At 50.3% G+C, this 14,656-nt stretch overlaps 1 protein-coding gene across 1 annotated transcript in view; it reads left to right on the forward strand.

The window, feature by feature from the left end:
- The window catches only part of Parva (parvin, alpha), a 146,999-nt gene that overhangs the window by 125,986 nt on the left and 6,357 nt on the right, over window positions 1-14,656 (forward strand). The window contains exons 7-12 of the mRNA XM_005380302.2: window positions 1,513-1,571; window positions 4,024-4,043; window positions 5,449-5,510; window positions 6,029-6,097; window positions 8,844-8,945; window positions 9,612-9,684. Coding sequence (XP_005380359.2) covers window positions 1,513-1,571; window positions 4,024-4,043; window positions 5,449-5,510; window positions 6,029-6,097; window positions 8,844-8,945; window positions 9,612-9,684 — 385 coding nt within the window. The remainder of the gene's footprint in view (window positions 1-1,512; window positions 1,572-4,023; window positions 4,044-5,448; window positions 5,511-6,028; window positions 6,098-8,843; window positions 8,946-9,611; window positions 9,685-14,656) is intronic.

The raw sequence follows: 14,656 nt of genomic DNA on the forward strand, positions 1-14,656 counted from the left end.
CATGTATAAAATTTGTAATGTTTTCAAACCAAGCGTGGACCAAGTCCTGATCTGTCTTTGCCTGGTCCCCTTTCATTTTCTCTCTCCCTCGGTTTCTCTTTTGCCTTGGTAATGCATTCCCCATCTATTCCAAGCAGTCTTGGCCTCGCCTTGCTCTGCCTTTCCTTCTGGACATGTTTTGCAAAGATGCTCGCATCTCTGGCTATTGGGGATGTGAGGGGCCATTGCTGGACATTTGGGCAGGAGGCTTCCAAGGGCTTCTCGGGGTTTCAGTGTTTCGGTTGAGCCACACTCAGAAGCCCTTTGTTCACACTCATCTCAGCCTTGGGAAGATGAGTTCACCCTCTCATCCATCTGGGTGCCCGGCCCAGACGGTCCTGTAAGTGTCTGGGTCTGGCTCTGTGGGGACCTGGTAGAGTGGCCCTCCTCTTTGGCACCCATCCGAAAGGCTTACAGGCCCTGACACTCCTTTGTTGATCCCCCCATGCATACACAAAGAGGTGGCCACCTTGATGGCCACCTTCCCTCCAGATGGCCTCATGCACACATTCAGGCTATCCCGACCCTGCCTTTTGGCCTAGTCACTTCCTAGCTTCCCTGAAAGATCTCACTCCATCCCTTTGGAAGGTCTCCCTTCTCCGCTAGTGCACCCCTGTCCTATGTCCAGCACATCCTCTTGGCAGAGAGTGACCACCTCATTTACTACCCACAACACTTCTGAGGGAGAGAGAGGGGGGTCCTATTAACCATTAAGCCAGGACATCCGGCACAAACCGGGATTGTTTAGGGGCAACCATTCTCCCAGGCTGACTTCATCTCTGCCATTTCACTGAGTTCCTCAGGGCTTGAAACCATGTCATATGCTCCCCAGTACTTGTTCCAGCTCAACACATGTATGTAGAAGGTGCTGCTTAATGAGATAAAGAAAGAAGCGTGAACGGCGGGGTGGCGGGGTGGGCAGGTGATGGAAGGATAGCTAGCTGGGCAGGTGAGGATTGTACTACTTACCTAAAAGCTCCCATATTTATCAGCTGAAAACCAAAGAAAAAGAAAAAAATAAAATCCCTCTACCTCTGTCTGAATTCTCCAAGCTGGCCTCAGTTCTTCCATCCAACCCCTCAGTTAAAAGTGTTTCTCAGCCTCCCTCTGCAGCCCCAGCTGGAGGGCAGGCACACCCTGGCCTTCCCTTCGGTTGACTGCGGATTACTCCAGGAGGCCAGCAGTTGCTGCCAGCACAGTGTCTTCCAATAAAGCAAGGAGAGACTCACCATCCAAGAAACAGCCTACTTCTTTGGACTAAACACTAACTGCACTTAAATCCTAATGGTACAATCCAGGCCCCCAAAACTCAAGGCTTCTTTTTGCTTCTAGCGTTATCTCATCACTGGGTAGGTTTCTTAACTACTCACCGGTAACTTTCTCCGTGTCGGGAATGCCAATCAATTTTTCTATATTTTTCTAAAACATTTTTTTCTCTTCTCCTCCCAACCCCTCTCCCCGCCCCCATTTCAGAAACGAGAAGGAATCCTCCAGTCTCGGCAAATCCAAGAGGAAATAACTGGTAACACAGAGTATGTCAACACTATTGTTGCCAGCGAGTCTGTAATGGAACACAGATGTTTCTCTGAAATTCATCCATTTGCTGATATTTAGTTTTCATTTATTGGGATTGCAGGAGGGATTAGACTGCAGCCAATGATTAGAGTTTAGCCTTTTCCATGCATTCAAAACATGCCTCTCAATGCTTAAGGTACAAACTTGGGTGGGGAAATGGGGAGAGGGGAATTAACGATGATTGAAAAATTCTAATTTTGTGGCACTCCAGGAGAAAGCATACCCAAAAAAGCCAACCAGCATGAAATCGTCACGCCATAAACATGGGCTGGAATTTAAATTGTTAACCTTGAAAAGGACGTTTTCTTCCTTTTCTGAATCTGATTTTGTTGGTCATCTGCCATGACCCAGAAAGCCCCTCTCTACCTTAGAGCTGTCCTTTTGGTTTTTGTTGGTTTGAGGTGTTTTCTTTTCCCATTACCTTTAGAAAGTAGAGTATCAGGACATACAAAAGGCTTACTGTGGAGAACCAGAATTTTGTTCTGAAGCAGAAAGAACAGATTGGTGTGTAGATTTGAGACTGTTGGGCAGGCCCTGAGCCCAGGCCACACACACAACCAGGCAAGGTTACTTTGCAGTCTTCCCAGTCCACCCAGCTTTCTTCTCTGTCCCTCTTGAAGAAGAGCGAGCACAGTGGAAAGAACAGGGACCTACCCGTTAGCTGGCCTGCCTTGAGTCAGTGAGCCTGTCAGCCTCGGTGTCCTTATCTGAGTGGAGAGCATTTCCTAGCCCAGAGAAAGGTGAGGATTCATTGCAGTGTCAGTTCTGTTCTCCTGTCCCTGTCTTTTATAGCTGCCCTTCCTGCTTTTCCCATCACAGCTGACCCATTCCTAGCCTTGCCTGTCATTACAAAGCTCCCTTCCACCTCCAGCCATGGGTGACAAGATTCTGGGGCTCTGTCTAGGCCATCGATGTGTCTTAAGAAGATTCTGGGAGTTGGGCATTTCAGGCCAAGCATAGGGGACAGCGATGTGAATGTTCCTTCCCAAGATCCTCCGTTTATGGCTATGGAGACCCTGTCAAATGGCCTGCTCAAAGGGCCAGTTTTAGTGGCTGGAGGGTCACACGATCCACAGGGCACACTGAATCTTGGTGTTGGTTAGGAGCAAAGCTGCCGAATCAGGCTTGCTGGGATGGGACAGAATTCCTCAGCGTCCTATCTCATCCCTCCCCACCTCATGCCATGCTTGTAGCTGTCCAATCTTTGATCTTCTGGACAACAGGAAGACAGCCCAGAGAGGAGCGTGGCTGGGGGAATCTCCTGAATCAAGAGGCATAAGGCTTCCAATTCCATAATCGTCTCTTGGCCACATATCATGCTTTCTGTGCTCCTCCTCTCTGCCATCTCTACCACAAGGACATAAAATGAGTGGCAACACAGCATGAGTTTTAAGTGCTTTTGCATCTATTGATACTCATTTTAAACCTGTGAAGCAATGCTTACACCCTCAAAGCCCCATAGCCCAGGGCTGAATAAGGATATGGTATCCTTGGTCTATCTAACCATTAACTCCAAGGTCGTGATTCTTCCCAGGGCTCTATGTGCTAGTTATCACGTAGCAGGCAATTGGTATACAGATGGCTACACCAATGCTTTAAGAATCTTGAGAACCAAAAAGATATTGATGGGGAAAAAACATGTTTTGACTATTTACTGCCAAATCCTTTCTAGGTCGTCAGTGCTCACAAGGTCTGACTGAGGTGTCTACCACTGTCACCCTAACTTTAGAGATAAAGTGACCTGTAGCCTAGGAAGGTTCAGTAGCTTGTCCAGGTCCAAGTCAGACGTACAACCAAAAAGTAAATTAATTAAATAAATAAAAGATTCAGTGGGGTTTAAAACTAAGTAACTAAGTGATCTGTTTCTGTGTTTATGCTCGTAAGATTTTACCCCTGCTCTGATACAAGTGTGGTTCCATTCCTGCCCCCTTGGAAGAAACCTATCCTGCATCACTGGCAGGTGCGGCTGGGGGACAGGATAGACAGAGACACAAAGCTGACCTCCCCGGGCAGTTGCTAATAGCAACCGGGGCAAGGAAGCTCCACACAGGTGGGGGTGCTTGATCTCTGCTCCAAAGAATCCTAATTCTCTGGTTTGGACTCCTCAGCCCATGTCCAATATGCAAGCAATAATGTGCTTTTATTTAATACAAAAAAATAATCTGGTAAGCATCACTATGCCAGACTTCGTTAATCCCAGTATATCTGTGTGGTGGAGGGAGACAGAGGTGGCAATATAGTGAAGTCTCAATAATTGGAGACAGCGCAGGCTGAAATGCCAACCAAAGGAGGCTTTTTGAGCTCCTTGAGCAAGGATGAGCTGGTGGCAGGCAGGGAGGAGCAGGCTCCTAGCCTGAATGGAAGGTCCTCTCGCAGGATAGTCATGCTGCTTTCTCTTTTTTTTTCCAGAGCTCTTTCCGGAAGGCATGGTGAGTTGCATGGTCTGTCACCTGGCCTTGCTGGGGCAGGTGCTGACTAATTCTGCAGCAGCTGGGGAGAGCAGGCGTTAAGCGTGCTGCCTGATGTTGGGACTGCACCAGCCTGGTGACATGGCTGGCTGGGGTGGTGGAGTGGCGGAGGGGGGGCAGGGGACGGGGACAGCTGACTGGTGGGAAGCAGCGGCTTCCTAAGTCTGCACTGTCCTGGTGCCTACAGGTCCATTTTGCCCTGTGCATGTTGTGGAAATACAGAAAGAGGTGCCTGAACACACTCAGGGACTGTCCCCTCTCTCTGCTCCCTATTCCCTCATCACCGCTCCTGCCTCTCCCCTTTCCTAGGACTTTGGACTCTCTAAGGTCCATGAATGTCAGAAGTCACCTTTCTAGCAGTCTCTGCTTTGCCCATTGCCATGTTTGTCTTGGCTTTCCTGTTTTTAAAAATTAGGGGGTAAAGCAGTTGGATATTCAGATAACCCTGCACCTCCAAAAAGCTTCAGAGACACTTTAGAACTATGACTATGTCGTGATACCCACAGTGAGGAGAAAGGAGTGATTCCAGGGAAGCTGCCTGACACCTGACAGGAACCCGTGCCCTCAGGCTGGACACCTCCCCGTCCCTGCATCCGGTCCCCTCCACTTTTCACCCCTTGATTCTGAGAACATGGCAGCTGTGCATGTTCTAAGCATCCTGGTAGGATACATGACCTGGCTGTTCTAGTAGCCTGATGTTCATTATAGGTAATACTTTGAAATATTTTAATCATGCTAAAACAGTGCACATCGGTAGAGCATGTTGGAGTGTATAGAGCCTGAGCATATGTCTCATGACAGACCTGGGGGAAATGTACTTTTCAGATGATACGTGACAGCAGAGGAAACTGAGGTACAATGGGTTGACATGACCCAGGTCCAGAGGAGAAAGCATTCATATTCTGTCCTGGGGCTCACCAAGTCCCTGTCCTCATATCTATGTCTTCTACTAGGGTGTTCGTCTTGGCTCTCCTGTTTTAGAAAATTAGGGGGTGACGTGAGTGGATATTCAAGTCACAGTCTACCTCCAAAGAGTGTCAGGAGCGCTTTAGAGATATGATTACATCATGATACAGTGGAACAGCCGCAGTGAAGACAAAGGACTTTTCCTGGGTCACACTCCTCAATAATGCTCCCTTCTCAGCCCAGTGAAGGGCAGACACTCAGAAAAACATCGCATGGGAAAGAACCCAGCTCAGCTTAGCCCAATCCCAGAGTCCAAAGTTCCCAGCACCCCCCTGCTCCCCAAAGCATTCCCCACAGTAGCTGTGCATGTGCTTTTAAAGGCTCATGGTCTGCAAGTGCTGGGTGTTCCCAACACTAGCCCTCCCCATGCGCTCCATGTTATGATGTTTGCTTCTTTCAGAACGTGATGCCTTTGACACCTTGTTTGACCACGCGCCAGACAAACTCAATGTGGTAAAAAAGGTAGAATGAGGCGGCTAGAGGGAGTGAGGGTGGTGGGGTGCAGCAGGACATTAGGACAACCTGTCCCTGCAAGCGTGGGGGTCCCCTATGTTCACACACCTGTCTACTCTCAGCAGCACCTCACCCAGTCCCCTTCCTTGCCCATCGATGCCCATCTCACCGTTCACCCGCCTGACTCCAGCCTTCCCTGACCCTCACACAGCACTGCCCTGACCCTGGTCATGGGCAGCTGCACCACCAAAGGAGGGGCTGGGAGGAGGGACCCAGCTGATCACTTATCTTCCTTGTCTACCTTTGGCCACCAACCCTGGGCTCAGACATCCTACCTGTCACCCTGCCTCTTGGAACTTCCCTGTCCCTCTCTCCCCTGTACCACGTGGGGCATGAAGCACAAAGCCCAAGCCTCCCCCACAAGCCCCAGGTCCTTGCATGGGCTGCTGGTCCTCACAAGCTCCCAGGGCAACCCCCTCCCTGGCGCTCACCTTAGTCTTATTCTAAGTGCCCTATGCTTCTTTCAGACGCTCATCACATTCGTGAACAAGCACCTGAATAAACTGAACCTAGAGGTCACAGAACTAGAAACCCAGGTGGGTGGCAGCGCACCAACCCCACGGGCCAGGAGAGTGTGCATGGCACTGACCCAGCTTTCTGTACTGAGGGGGCAGGCGTGGGGCTCTCTCCTGGAAGCTCACGGGGCTGAACTGGCTAGAATCACTCTAGAACTTCCCCAGCTGTTTGTATTGGGAAGTTACGGGGACGAACACCACATATTCTTCACCTGGGTACATGACTGTTCGCATTTGGCCACACAACCCTGCTTCATCCCTAAATATTTCACCTACATCTCTTAAGAATAAATATAATCTCTTAGCTAATCACAACATGATTATTAAGTGCTGGCAGCTGACATTGATGCAACCTGTTTATCTGTTAGACTGAATTATATGAATTTTCAATAGGCAGTGTCCTTGAATTTATGAGTCTCCTGCCTCTGCCTCCTGGAACGCTGAGATTACAGGCCTATGACACCACGCCTGACTGTGTGGCTGGTTTTGACCAACTGAAATGGCGCACCACGCGGTTGGCGAAAACACTCTCTTCCTGCTGTGCCAGCTGTGCCACCTGCCTTTAGTTGCCACATCTCAGCCTCTTTAGAACAGCTTGGCCTTTCTGGCAAAATGCTGGCATTTTGGAAGAGTGCTAGCCCGTTGGCTTATAGAACGTTCCTTGGCCTCTGTCCTCACAATGACATGTCAGTAACAGCCCTCCCCAGGTGACATGTGTTCCTCTCAGTGCCCCTCACGTGATGGCATTTGTCCCCGGTAGCCCCGTTACTGGGATGGCCTCATGAAGGTGATACCCACTCCATCTCCTGACTAGAACCTGCTACATCATCCCTTTTCTATCTATGTCTATATTTATGCTTAACAATTTGTGTGTGTGTGTGTGTGTGTGTGTGTGTGTGTGTGTGTGTATTGCTGGGATTGAATCCAGGGCTTTGCTCTACCACTGAGCTACATCCCCAACCCTAATAACGACTCCCTGACACAGTGTACCCTCACTCTCACGTCCTCTCGTTCTGGCTGAATTTCTGTTTTCTTCCAAGGCCGTGGGTGCCTCTCATCTTTTGTAAAGGTGACCGCAGGGTCTCTCTCTGAGTTGTCCCCATGTGTGTCTGGACTCTACAGTGAGCCTTCTACCCTCTCTTGGAAAATAAGGAACATTCTGGAAAGGGGTTTCCTGGGCAAGGCTCAGATGGGCTCTGAAGCTTCCCCTCGGTGTTCAAGGGGAGTCATTCCCTGGTACTCCAGTGTTTGTGGGTGTTGCCTGCTGTTCCCACCCCATGGGCAGAACTAGCTACTGCAGGTGGGGAGCAGTCTGGGGCTGGCCTTGGGCTCTCAGTCACCTGCCCCTGGCCCAAGGTCCCTTGTGGGCTCACAGATGGGACTCTTTTGTTCTAGCCTATTCTGGCCACAGCTAGTTGCCTGGCCCCCAGCAGGAGGGCACTGGTTTCGACACAGTCTGAGATCCGCTCTCCTGCGTCCACCCTGGGTGGTGTGAGATGAGTCATGCGCAGGTCCTACCCACCCAAGGGCTCCATGGAGGCAGGGAGGCACTGCCCCGGTCATGGCATTAGCCCCAGCACCCAGCCAGTCACCCCACAAAAGCTCAGCAAGCACACGCCCAGCCCCGTGTCTAGGTCCTTTAATCTTCCTGAGCTGAGAGCAGGGAGGCCAAGACATTCAGCCTCTGTGAACTCCAGCAACTATTGTTAGCAGACACAGTGGTGGCCCAGCCACCTCTGAAAAGTTCTAGAACTTCAGATGTGCACTGACCTCGGGCCACTCCAGGAGCCTCCACACCTGGAGCGCTGACTGTTTCCAAGTCACCCAGCCGTCCCCCCACGGCCTGCCCTCTAAGCCTCGCAACCTGCTCTGCTGTCCAGGAAGCGACTGGGCTGCAAGCCGTGTGCCACAGCTCTCACCCTGCCACAGTGCTGCCTGGCCTCGAAAGCTCAGAGGTCGAGTCCTGACTGGGTTGTTGTTTTCCCGGACCATCACAGCGAGAGTTAATATTTATTACGTGCTGCCTGGGTGCCTAGGCATTCACAAACACCTTGAGTGTGTTAACTGCTTTAGTCCTGTAATGCGGTAGAGACCCTACTGTGTTGTGCGCATGTTACAGATAAGAAAAAGGAGGAGCAGAGAAGTTACAAGTCTCTGAGCTAGCAAGGCGTGATTCTAGAACTGGAACCCCAGAGGCCCAGCTCCCAAGCCCCACCACGTTTGCCTCCCGAGCAGGGAGGAAATGAGACAGAGGAAAGGAGGATGCCTTATAGGACACCAGCACTCTCTCTTCTCAAACCGGAAGTCACCCTAGTCCCCTTGGGCCTTCACCTTGACCACCACCTTTCCTTCCTGTACCCCACCCTAGCTGACTCCACCCCTCCTTGTCCTTCCTGTGTGGACAGGGTTCCTTTCCTCCAGAAGCCTCCCTGATGCATTCAGCAGGCCTGGGCGACCTTTTTCATTTCAGACCCACGGCCACATCGCCTCCACCGCAGTTCCCCCGCCACCCCGGCTGTGCACTCCTTATGCTCAGGAGCCACGCTTGACCCAACTCTGTCCCCATGCCAGGATCATGAATCTACCCTGAGCTATCAGTGAGCCCAGGACCGTAGGCTTATGGCTCCTGTCAGCAGACCTCCCTGCCTCAAGGCAGATTGCGGGCCAGAGATGGCCTTTGGGGTGGTGACAGGGCAGCTGCCGAGCCCCGCACGGAGCTTGGCTGGGAGACTAAGGGTGGGTGCCCTCACCTGGCTGTCCCCTGCAGTTTGCAGACGGCGTGTACCTGGTGCTGCTCATGGGGCTCCTGGAGGGCTACTTTGTGCCCCTGCATAGCTTCTTCCTGACTCCAGACAGCTTTGAACAGAAGGTAGGTGGGGGCGGCAACATGGAGGGTAGCCCAGCCCACACTGTGACCCGGTGCCCTCCCCACCCTGAGCTGCCCAGGAAGCCACCTCTCTGCCAGATCTCCAGTGCTCAGAGGCAGGGCTCATTCCCCTGAACAGCCCCTCTCGCCCCCTCCCCTGAAACCGCCCTGGTCCCCTGACCCTGTGCTCCTGCTGAGTACCCAGCCTCATCTCCCCCCACAGACGTGACAGGGACAGTGGCCACAAGGCTGTTCAGACCCCAGGCCCACGCACAGCCTCATTCTCACGGCCTCCCATCAGCCACCCTGTCCCGCTCGCACGACAGGAGGCAGCTGGTCTGAAGCAGAGATCTGCCTCTTGAACATGTCTCACCATCTCAGGCTCCTCAGTGGTTCTCTGTTGTCCCCAAGCTTGAAGTCCCGGCCATTGACACGGGAGCATGGCAGGACAGGAAGAATGTTCCTCCGCTAACAGGCTGGGGTAGGGAAGCCTGCTCCAGTGAGGCCTGTCTATTTCTGTGTCCGTGTTCTCCTTCCTTAGCTCAGCCTCTCCCCTCGGGCTCCAGTGCTGGGCTCCTTCTCCTCCCAGGATTCTAGGGGAGGGTCTAGACCTGGGGGTCTAGGCTGAGTGTGCAACAAATGACAAATGCACGGCATCTCCCTTGCCAGGTCTTGAACGTCTCCTTTGCCTTTGAGCTCATGCAAGATGGAGGGCTGGAAAAGCCAAAGCCACGGCCAGAAGGTACGTTGCCCTTTCCTGGGCTGAGGACAACAGGGCAAGGCCTTCTTCCTGCATGCTAGCATTCAGGCTGCAGGGAGAGGCTACAGTTTTGTAGCAGAGGGGAAAGTCTCCTTCCTAGAGCTTTCTCTGTTGGGTGCCAGGGGAAGGGCAGCTGGGTGTAGCCACTCCATCCTGCAGACCCTTGGTGAGCTGCTACTCATGCGGCATGAGAGGGTGTGAAATCCCACACATGGGGCCAGGGCCAAGTTGAGGGGCTACTGCAGGAACTGTCCTGTGCCTGGTTGCCAGGTCCTTCTGTCCCTGTACTGGGCACTGCCAACTGCAGCTGGGTGCAGCCTGGCGGCACCAGGGGACTCTCAGACAACCCTGGACTCAGCCTCGAAGTCAGTTGGGCAACCTCACTGGCTCCACATCTCCCCAAGGATGAATCTTGATTTTCAGGGTTTGGGTTGCAGATGCTGTATCCTTACAATTCATGGAGGATCTGTTCCAAGAATCCTCAAGGATACCAAAATCCACAGATGTGCAAGTTCCTAGCAGAAAACAGCGCAGTGTTTGCATATAACCCGTGCACATCCTCCTGTACACTAAATCATCTCTAGGTGACTCCTGATACAATGTAAATGCTATGCAGATGGTTGTTACACTATCATTTAGGGTACAGTGACAAGAGAAAAGCCTTTAGGTAAGTGTTCATACAGATGTAATTTTGGCTTTTGAATATAATGAGCTGCACTTGGTTGAATCTATGCACTACAAAGGGCTGACTGGCTAAGACTGGGGGGAAATGCTCACCCTGGCTGTGTATGTGTGTGCCTTTGGGAGGAGGACCTGCGTCTCACTCAGTAATCTTCTTAATACAGACCTTTATTTTCGCTACCACTCACTGACTTCAATATTCTTTTCCCCAGTGCTGGTGAGTCAGGATTATGTCACAGATACTGTGTGTTTATGTCAAATTGGGGCACTGAGCAGGCTGGCCATGGGCCCATGAGCTTGCACTTTCCTGGTCATTTAAAAGCAAGGGGACAAGCAGAGATACACCGTGACACCCCCCTACTACCGCTGCTCTGAGCTCCTCCACCCTGACCTCCACGCAGAGGGGCTGGGCTCGGGTCTAGCAGGCTTGGGACCTGGCAGACTGTGATACACAAAGAGTGGTGAGCCCATGTCCAACCTCAGGGCTCTTCCAGCCAACCAGGGAGGAGAAAGGACGCGGCAGTCACCCACACTGAATGACTGTTGTAGCCACAGAGGGGAATGCTGTGAAGCTGTGAGGATGGAGGAGGTGGGACCACTTGTGCCTGAATACAGTGAGGAACAGTTCGGTGACAATGGTGACAGTTCGGCTGAAGCATGGGGATCAGGAAAAAGTTCAGTGTGTGGGCACGGGGATGGAGGAGTGCGCCTGAGTCCCACCTGGAGACTCATTGTCAGCGACAGCCAACAAAGGTCAGCCTCTTATTTGTGTTCATTCCCACCACACCTGAACCCCGGGCCACTTTTAGGGGAGGACCTCTAGCATGATTTATGGCACCCTGGCAAGGCCATTGTGACCATCCTAATGCTATTAGGAATGGACGCGTAGCTTCCTGTGGGCCGAGGATGAGCACCCTGCTTTGGGCAGGAGATCCAAAAGGTGAGTTCTATTCATCCCTTTGGCGGCTGTCATCTTCAGCTGCTTCGTGGGGAACTTCCTGATTGCAGACTGGAAATACTCTCTCTGATAGTTTGATGTTCAGGCATTGCTTTCCCTTAGGACAGGTGATTTCCCCAATGTCAGTCAGTCCACGAGACTATTTCAGCATTAGATGAGATTTCTTGTGCAGTAGACTGAATTGCTTCATATGAAACTTCCCGAGCAAAGTGAATGGAAAAACACATCTGCTTTGTTTGTTGTTACACTGGGCATGGTGCCCGTGCTGAAAATTTCCAGTGCGCAGAGGAGAATTGAAACTGGGAGACTTGAAATCAGATCTGGTGAAAAGTGAATCCCAGCATCCCTGTGTGTCTGGGCTTCCACCTAGACAGCAAAAGTCCCCAGTAAACACAGACCTCACACAGGGTGCCAACGTGGCTCATCCTCGGAGAGTGTCTCCAAATCAAATTAGCTGTGGTAGAAGTATTTTTGTGGCAAAATGCTTTTAAGATCAGGAAAATGCATTATTTGCTCTTTTCTTTGACCTTCAGAGATCTCTTAGACCTCAAAATCCCCTAGAAACTTTGAGTCTACATCTCAGATGACTTCTGCTGCCCCGGCTTCATGACCTTTTAGTATTCTACCTAACATAAGGGAAGAGTGACAGCGTCAAGGTCATAACCAATAGAGCAGCTGAAACACCAGCAGGAAGCTGCTAGCTTTTTATTCAGGTGGCACACGTCTTCAGATCCATGTGCCTCTCCCATTAGCACCACTCAAGTAGACTCCATCAGATGAAGCTAAGAGCTCATGATGGGCAGGTGGGACTCAGAAGAAATCTAAATACCAGCAAGGACTAAAGTCCACAGGATAACCAGCAGCCCAGTAGAATATCTAAAACATGAGGAGTGTAACAGCTGGGATTAGACTAGGGCAGGCGATGCTGTTGGGATCAGACTAGGGCAGGTGTTGGCAGCATAGATCCAGTGGTCAGTTCACCTGGGGACTTAGTCTGTGACTGATAATAGGAAACTGTCAACTCCTCTTCTGCATTGCCCTGGGAGGTAGAGTACGGAAGCCAGCACTGGCAAAAATGGCAAAGTTTGACATGACCAAGTGCTAGGAAAGATGTGGGGCAACAGTAACTGCTGGTGTGAATGTGAATTGATGTTCACTTCGGAACACTGACCTTACCTAATGCAGTTGAAGACTGCTAACACCCCATGTGGTAGACAAAATAGTATCCCCCTAAAATAAGTCTACGTGACAATTCTGGAATCTGATCACATGTTACCCTGCATGTCAGCAGGAACTTTACAGATTTTAAATTTATGATCTTGAAATAGGGATATTGTCCTAGATTATCCAGGTAGCTCCAGCATAATCACAGCTCCTTCTAAGTGCAAGAGGACGGCAGGAGAGTCAGAGTGATGTAGTGGATGTGGGCTCATCCGGCCAGGACTGACTGAAGCAGGGCGATAAGCCAAAGAATGCAGAGGGCCCTGAAGCTGGAAAAAGCAAGTTAAAAGGATTCTCCAGTAACGCCTCTGGAAAGAATGCAGCCATGCCTACACTTTGGATTTTAGCCCAGAGAGACCAAGTTTGGACTTTTGACCTCCGGAACTGTGAGACAGTGAATTTGCGTTGCGTTAGGCCACCAGGTTTGCAGTCGCTTGCTACAGCAGTAATAGGAAATCAGTACATGCCACATCATTCTCCTCACAGGTATGCTTGTTCATCTGTCTCAGTCACTTTCTCGTTGCTAGGATGAAATACTGGACACCTGCAACTTAGAGCAGGAGAGGTTTACTTTGGCTCCCATTTTAGAAATTTCAGGCTGTGTGCTGTTGGCTGGCTCCAGGATGGAGCAGCATGACAGAGGAAGAGCTGTTCATGAAAACAGGAAGCAGAGAGTCAAGGGAGGACCAGGAAGAGAGAGAAGCCCTTCCAGGTCATGCCCACAGTGACCCACCTCTTCCGACCAGCTCCCACCTCCCAACGGCAAATCAGCTGTATCCTCCTAAGATTCCATCACCTTCCAAACCCAGGAGGCTCTGGGGGCTATTTCAGATCTAACCTGCCAGGAGAAAACTCCAAGAATACCCACGATAGAACCCTTACACATTGTTGGCAGGAATATAAATTGTTGCAGCCATTATGGAAAACAGTACGGAGGTTCCTCAAAAAACTAAAAATAGAACTACCATGTGATCCCATAATCCCACTACTGGGTCTCCATCCGGAAGAAATGACAGTATGTCAGAGACACACCTGCCCTCCCACGTTCAGTGTAGCACTATTCACAGTGGCCAACAAGTGGAAACAAGGTAGTGTCCATCCACCAGTGACTGGATAAGTAAAATGTGGCACGCATATGCCAGGGGATGCTACTGCACCATTAAAGGGATGAAATCCTGTCATTGTGACAGTGTGGACGGGCTTGGAGGACATTATGCTAAGTGAAATAAGCCAGGCCCAGAAAGATAAATACTACTTGATCTCACCCATGTGTGGAATCTAAAATGTTGATCTTATGGAAATTGAGAACAGAATAGAGGTTCCCAGAAGCCGGGGAGGGGAGGAATTGGGGGAGGCTCGTCATCACTACAATAGAGTCAGACAGGAAGAATAAGTTTGCCCTTTTCCCCAGGAGGTGGATGTAGTTTACAATAATATATTGTATATTTCAAAATAGCTACAGCAGGATAGATACAATTAACAATATTTTATTAAATAAATCAAAATAGCTACAAGAGGATTTTGAATACTCTCACCACAAAGAAATGATAAATGTTTAAGGTGATGGATATGCTATTGCATATCCATCTGACTTGATCTGACTGACTTGATCATTAACACATATTAGTGAATGGAAATAGCACTTTGTACCTCATAAATATATATAATTATTATATTGATCAAAAATTCAAGTATGTTTAAAAAGAAAAGAATATCCATGATATCTAAAACTTGGGACAGTTCTCAGATGGACATGGGCATGGTGGTGTACACCTGTACATTCAGCATTGTGGGAGGCTGAGGCAGGACAATTGCAAGTTCAAGGCTAGCTGGGACAATTTAGTTCCTTAGCAAGAGCCTATCTCAAAATTTAAAAAAAAAAATTGAAGGGCTGGGTATGTAGCTCAGTGCAAAGGCCTTGGTTCAATCCCCAGTACCACATTTGGTGGCAGGGGAAATAAGGGAGGAAGGAAGGAAGGAAGGAAGGAAGGAAGGAAGGAAGGAAGGAATGAATGAGGGAGGGAGGGAGGAAAGAAGGAAGGAAGGGAGGAGGAAAAAGAAAAAAGAAAGAAAGAAAGAAAGAAAGAAAGAAAG

Source organism: Chinchilla lanigera, unplaced genomic scaffold (assembly GCF_000276665.1).
Source record: "Chinchilla lanigera isolate Chin_1 unplaced genomic scaffold, ChiLan1.0 scaffold00013, whole genome shotgun sequence".
In the NCBI taxonomy this organism is placed as follows: Eukaryota; Metazoa; Chordata; class Mammalia; order Rodentia; family Chinchillidae; genus Chinchilla; species Chinchilla lanigera.